At 27.5% G+C, this 7,339-nt stretch overlaps 1 protein-coding gene across 1 annotated transcript; it reads right to left on the bottom strand.

Moving 5' to 3' along the window:
* Nucleotides 1-5,158: 5,158 nt before the first annotated feature.
* On the bottom strand, nucleotides 5,159-6,061 carry LOC141533760 (uncharacterized). The gene is made up of 4 exons (XM_074252799.1): nucleotides 5,648-6,061; nucleotides 5,544-5,576; nucleotides 5,384-5,476; nucleotides 5,159-5,313 (listed from the first exon to the last, which is right to left on the bottom strand). The coding sequence occupies exons 1-4, from the start codon at nucleotides 5,743-5,745 to the stop codon at nucleotides 5,223-5,225; spliced, it is 315 nt and encodes a 104-aa protein (XP_074108900.1). The 5' UTR covers nucleotides 5,746-6,061; the 3' UTR covers nucleotides 5,159-5,222.
* Between the last annotated feature and the right edge of the window lie 1,278 nt (nucleotides 6,062-7,339).

Raw genomic sequence — 7,339 nt, 5'->3', positions numbered from 1 at the left:
AAGATATTTTAAAAGAGGTTGTTTAATCTAAAATTTTTTTCTAGATACACTTATCATGTGTTTACTCAAGAAGTATCTTGGAGTTTAATAGCTTCATATGTTATACAGTCGCAGCAGGTCATAAAATGTATTTTTCTTGAAAAATACTATAGTAAAATTCAAATTCTTGAAAAATAATAAAATTATAAACATAAAGATTTCAAAAATATTATTTTATCTGTAGTTACTTGACTTTTATTTTTAAATTATTCAAGTTCAAGGAAAAATTATAAAATTGAGACTTAAATTTTATCACAGTACTTTTTAACGATCAACATTTTTAAAGATATAAGCTCATCCTGATGTTACACTCAGCAAGAGCTTTCATTTGAGTATCCACATGTATTTTTCATATATTTTTCATATATATAAAATATATAAATATATAATATATATGAAAAATTAATGTGGGTACTCAAATGAAAGGTCTTGAGGAGTGTAATATCGGGATGAGCTTATATTTTAAAAAATGTCAATAATTGACAAGATACAAGGTCATTTCTTAATTATGTATCTAGAGATTATTTTTTAATACTACAGTATTAAAAAAAATAAATCCATTGTTTTGAGGCCCTCCCTAATAATTATATCCATTTTGGCAATAATTTATTCTGCTTGATAAAAAAAATTCCCATCGCCTCTATAATTCAAAGGACCCTCAATTGTCCGGTAAAAAATTTCACACACCACTCAAAACATCAATAAAAAAAAAAAAAAAGAAATTTATTTTTTTCCGTATATTAAACCACAAGAGACTTGAATTCCCATAAAAAAGACAGTTTATCACCGAAATAACATGAATAATAACAATAATGTCGTGTTGTCGTCGAGGAGATAATAGAAGAAGTGAAATTAGGGAAGGTATCACAACTATACTGTATGAAATTTCTACATATGACATAAATATATAGTTGTGTACGGTTTTGCGACTAAAAAGACGACAAAGAAGGAGAAAGTTGTCAGATGAGGATGAGAGTGGAGGATATAGGAGCATATTATACACACAGAGAATGAGGGATGGGATAGGAGTAAAGATGAGCAGAAGCAGATGCAGCTAAGCGTGAGCTGGCTGCCGTATGTCACACGCCTCATGTACTATGCAGATGAGCCAATATATTATACACCTAATGTAATGCACGGTAAATACCACAAACCAGTAACTGCATATATATGCACACCGTACACCATATATGCACACCATACATACGAGATGTAGTCTACTCACACATCACCGAGTGTGTAAACATACCTGTGTATATTAAATTATTTATGTACGCTCCGATAATCAATAGTTATTATTATACCGTGACTAATTAATGTTGTGGTCATTGTCCGGTAATTAATTTGAATAAATAGACTGATTATTGATTTATTCAGTTTGAATAATTTTTAGAAAAATTATAATTGATACTATATTTTTACCGAAAAATTAGTGAAAAATATTATTGATAAAAAAAAATTTTTTTTAAAATTTTTTTGATACATTAAACTTAAAATAAAAATTATTCCAAGTGTTTTTTATATTATTACCGTTATAATTATAAATGTTGATGTTATTGTTATTAAAATGAATAATTTATATGAGCTAGAATTTAGAAGCTGTCATGCCAGAGCTCGATTGAATTTGAATAATTATTATTCATAAGACGTTTTGATGCTGTCAGATTAATCCTTATCGATACTTTCACTGGGCATGTGATGATATTTCTTAATGTCACGGTTTTATTAGGCAAGTATGTAGCATTCGTATAAATACATAGAAGGTTTAGATATGATTCGATTTGATTTTAGATTTAAGATCCAAGTTTCAGGGAGAGGTAGTGGGAAGTTATGGAAATTATGACAAGTTCTGTTGATGAGTGATTATATAATTTTTTTTTGTTAATGAAATTTGATGGAGGATGCTGTGGCATTAACATATTTGGCTCGGAGGTTGTAATATTAAGCGTATGGGGAATGACACAGGAAAAAATAGGTTAGGGTGTCTTAACGTAGGAAACAGGTGGGATGGTTGTGCGGAAAAATATAGTTTTCTGTATAATAAATAAAGTATAAGTTAAAGTACAATATAATACATTATTTTGGGTATAAGAACTTCAATTAAATAATGATGCTAACTAACTATATTTTCCTAAAGGACCAAATTTTTTTTTATTATAATTATAATTATTAATTATTAATTTAATTAATAAAATTAAGATGAAAAATATGTGTTCCAAACTATTCGTAACGTGATTGGTTGAATATATCATAAGCATGAAAATATATGCAAAGTCTATAGTCAGTCGCGCGTTTGCGCGCGCAAATTTGAATTCTAGTACCTAAAAAAAAAAAAAATAGCTTTCATCTCTAAAAGCACAATCAAATACGTATCACAGTTTCGAGACATACCGCAACTGTATATTCTTTAGACTATTTTTTTTTTTTTTTTTTTTTTTTTTTATAAACATATACAATACTTAGTATTTCAAAGGCGACTTTTCAATAGTTGAGAAAATATTTGGCAGTTAAGAATCACAATATACACACGCGCATGTCGGTATGCACCTGGTAGGTCACCTCCCAGTATAAATAGTACTATTTAAAATTTATTATATTTTCTATTCGAAAAGTTTTTATGCTGTTTGCCCCTCAGTTCCTTTATTCACCCCAATTCAACGATCTCATACAATGCTTCCCTCAAATAATGCCTCGCTGTGTACCCACAAAATGGTTTTGGTTGATACAACAATGAATAATTCTTATTTAAAGCTCGTGTCGGTAAGAGTTGTCAACAAGGTGGCGCTGTTACCCGAAAGATGGCGTAACTTCCTTAACATTTGTAGTTAAAATAATACTTTTATAAAGAGCAATTCGTTGCATCAAAGCCAATATTTTTTTTTTTTAACTGGTTTACATTGATTAAATAACGAGCAAACAAGTTAAATAATATCACTACAACTCAAAAACGCAAAGAGATTTAACTTATTGCTTTAACATTTAATCCCTTGGCTTTTCAAGTTTCTAATGGTCTTACTATCGGAATTTTCAATTACGATTTAAACTGTTTGACCAACTTGTAACTTGGGTAGGTTAAAACAAACTTGGACAACGTAACGAGTTAGATTTCGCACCACAGAACGGAGAATCCGTATAACTAAATCTTTGTGGAACCTGTGCGCTACTTGATCTATTGTCTGCATGTTAATTGATACTCATCACCTGTTTGTAATGTTATTTGATTACCTATTTGATACCGAGTGAAGGAGTGTGCTATTTGGTAAGGTATTCATTTTCACAGGTGCTAAAATCGGGTTTGTAATTCACTCAAATTTATAAGCAATAATTTTTTTGACTAGTTAGATAAATTAAAAAATATTGCGTTGTTAATTAAGTCAAAAAATTATTTTTTTAATATTTAATCAATAAAAAATTATTTTATTATTTTATTATTGTAATTTTATAAAAATATTTATTTAAATTTTATTATTAAATCCTTTGTAATAAGCCGACTTTTTAAAATATCAGACTTAATTTTTGTTTTCAAAATTATTAAATTTTTAATACACACTAAAAATAAATTTCTTGCGCCAAAAAAATTTTGAGGAAAAAAAAAATTATTTTGGAGCAAGAAAAAATTTTTTTCACTCAAGAAATTTATTTTATCTTAGATTTTGACTTCAAGAAATTTTTAATCTTTCTTGAGCCAAAAAAATTTACACTCCAGTCAAGAATAATAATAATTTTAACTTCTAAAGTCAATAAAAATTGATTTAATTAAAATTTAATTTTCTTGAAATGTTAATATTTTTTTTTTACTTTATTTTTTCACCTATAACTAAATTTAATTGATGTAAATCTAATGAATAAAGCCGATTGACACTTAAATGAATAAATAAATAAATAAATATCTAGGATTATAAATACCTAATTCAAAAATAGTCACTGACACGGAATTATATAAAAATATATATCACAAAATAAAACTCCAGACCCAATTCCCAATTGGATGTCAACGGAGGTGGCATTGGTATATCATGTATATTCTTATGCTTTTATATATTACTGCAGTATCTTTGTGTCATTGTTCATTGCACTTTTGGACACGCTCCATAAAATTATTCCTCTGACTATTTTATTTTTATAAAAATATTCTAAACTCTTTTTCATTAAAAAAAAAATATTATAACAAATAATTTTAATTATGAGTTTGATTTTTTATTAAATTTGACGTTTTATCAGTTAATAATTTACACAATCAATTACAAAATCGTATTTTGATAATGAGACAAAGCACCGTAAAGTAACCAAAGGAAGAAAAAAAAATTTTAAACAAGCAGGCTAAATTTGTAAGCAGCCAGACCGAGTGAATTTAGTTTTTTTTTTTTTTTTTCCCCGCGTTTAAGCCTTCTTCGTATATTCGATCGACCGGAAACCAATTTCACGGACTGTCGAGAACCTTTAAAAATCAGAATATTTTTTTTTTCACTTTTATTTATCTAAAAAAAAAAAAAAATAAAAAAAATTTTTTTTAAATTATTGTCATAAAAATTTTTTTTTTCCTCGGTATTGTTATACGTTACTATTGTTTGCTGAAATTAACAGTTTTCTTTGGAGAAAAATAAAGGACGCTCTAACTGCTGATCGTTTGTCAAATCGTAAAAAGATAATTGTGTGCTTTGCTTGTTTTAAAGTTTGTTAAGAAAAATATACTGAGAAGATTTATTGGATTATATACTTTTTATTGTTTTTATTAATAGATTTCATAATAAAATACTCATGAGAGTCAACAATTCTAAAATTTATGTGAAAAAAAAATTTAAATCGTCTGTTAATCTTTGATAATTTGGGTTATCAACAAAGAAATAAATCATTGAGATTATATATTGCTTGAGAATTAACTTATTGAATCATATTTAACTTATACACTTGACAGATAAAAGAAAAAAAATATATATATATATATATATATATATATATATATATATATATATAATCTTTTGAGTCAAGCGTAAATTTTCTTAAATCAAGAAAATCTTAAGGAAGACTGAACATTTTTTCCAATTAATAATTAATAAATTATTAATGAATAATTAATAATTTGATTCAAAAGTAGATAAAGAAAATACAACATTATAAGTAAATTTTACAAAATTTTATTTCTTGACCTTGAACATATATTTATTTTATTATATTCCAACTCTTTAATCATAATTATCATCTCTAAAGACAATATGATCTTGGTAGAATTTTTTCATGATACTTTCAACATCTATGATCGTTGGTTCGTCAGGACTGAAAAAAATTATTTATAAATGAGTATTAATTTTGCCTAAAATATCCAATAAAAAAATTTTATAATTACATAGGTTCAATTGATCTATAAGTTGTTGTTGACGTTGTTGATTTTTTAAGTCTAGGTTTCAACGTTAGTATATCAAAAGTTATTGGACGATGGCTGAAAAAATTTATTTTTTACTTAACTATCCAAATTTATTCATTATAATGATTATAATGACACTTACTCATAATTAACATCATCATCGTAATATTCCGGTCTGAAATTAAAATATATGGATAAAAAATTGTAAAACGTTTATCTAAAAACAAAAAAATATAAAATAATTACTCAGGAGGTTCGAAAATTCCCCAGTTTAGGTTAGTGTCTTCAAGAACTGGGTAGCTTGCCGCCATACTGACAGCGCACAAGAGAATAATTGACTTCATGTTTATCGTTTGATTGTTAATTCACGAAAAAAATTTTTAAACTAAACCAGTGATTAAAAGTCGCCATTCTTATATACCACCGAATAAAATGAATAATCCGATGTGTCATTATTAAAATAAACGTCATTAAAAATAAAACATGTGTGTGCCAGATATTTTTCTACTTTTAGATTGTTATCATTTTTTTTTTTTTTTTTTTTTTTATTTAAACACTAATACTGTTAATCATTAATATGAAGGTTCTTGGTGATGATTCAGAAATTTCAGTATATTTAAGACATACAACGGAAATTTTTAAAGAGATAGTAGAGCAAGGAGTAACGCAAAATTTTAATAAAAAGTGGGGATGGAACAGAAGGAACTGTCAACGAAGTTTGCATTCCGCCGGGAGATGGCGTACGGTGAAAAATCTAGTCCTCATGTTGTGGATTTTTTTGTTTTTATTTATTATTTTTAAACATGGAGTAGAAATTTTTACGTAAAAAAATTTTCTAGGCTATTTATTATTATTCTATGAAAAGATATGGAAATTATTAATCTAGGATGAGTCAAGCCTTATTAATAAATAAAAAAGCATAAATCAGGAGACGTAACAGCATCATTAAACCTTGAGTTGATTCATCTTTCTCAAGTACCGCGGAATATTTTCTTTTCCATATTTAAGCTCATTATGATCATGGTTGCTCTTACCGACCACACAACTTGCGGCGTTTATGGAGCCGTACCAAGCCAATTACCTCAACTCATTCCAGTTGCCTCAAATTGAAATGATTGTAAATGAGAAACAGACGGACGAAATTAAAAAATGTATAAATTTTTTTGTAATTTAAGTCACACTTGATTAATGGGACGGTTTAATTTAACAATTCAACGTTATTAACATCAATCAATCACCCCAACAAAATTGAAAAATAATTTTTTAAACTATTTATTAATTATTTGTATAAATTTTTAAGTAAAAATAATAATTAAGGACTTGTTTCCAGGAAAAACATCTATTTTAAAATTCATCCATCGAAACTGTTTAATTTAACCCTTTTATTAAATGACTCGGAATGCCTCGGTGAATAAAAACAATGCTGGTTCAATCGAGATTGCTGGAGCACGAGTTTGGATTAGTATAGTGTGTAGTCAAGTATCTCCACTGGTATTTCTACAGTAACACAAGAAATATTGAATAAAAGAGCATGTAGAAATGGAGTATCTCCATAGTGTGGAGTGCAGAAGAAAAGAGAATGATTGGAGGCAACGGAACCGTGAAAAATGCGAAGGATATTGAGAAGGGAATGAAGAATGGAGATCCAAGATTGTTTTTTTTAGGTTGTGTGTTAAAAGGTGCCGCTAATATTTTCCGCTATCCAGGGAGACTACAAGACCGAGATCTCTCTTGAATGCACAAGCAGTTTTCGCATCTTGTATACGCTCAAAGGCCCAATATACCGAATAAAACAACTTACCAATATCCCTTCTCACATTTATAAGTCCAACAAGTATTGACGATTGCTTTTGAGATTAGCTCGGTTATACTAAAAACTACTAAACCGTCCGGTATTTTATTTACTGGAATAAACCATTATTATTTTTGCAAAATAAA

Source organism: Cotesia typhae, unplaced genomic scaffold, assembly GCF_013202065.1.
Source record: "Cotesia typhae breed Kobodo isofemale line unplaced genomic scaffold, CoteBio_Ctyphae scaffold_121, whole genome shotgun sequence".
In the NCBI taxonomy this organism is placed as follows: Eukaryota; Metazoa; Arthropoda; class Insecta; order Hymenoptera; family Braconidae; genus Cotesia; species Cotesia typhae.
Note: the sequence above shows the minus strand (reverse complement) of the source record. Positions and strands in the feature narration are given on the sequence as shown.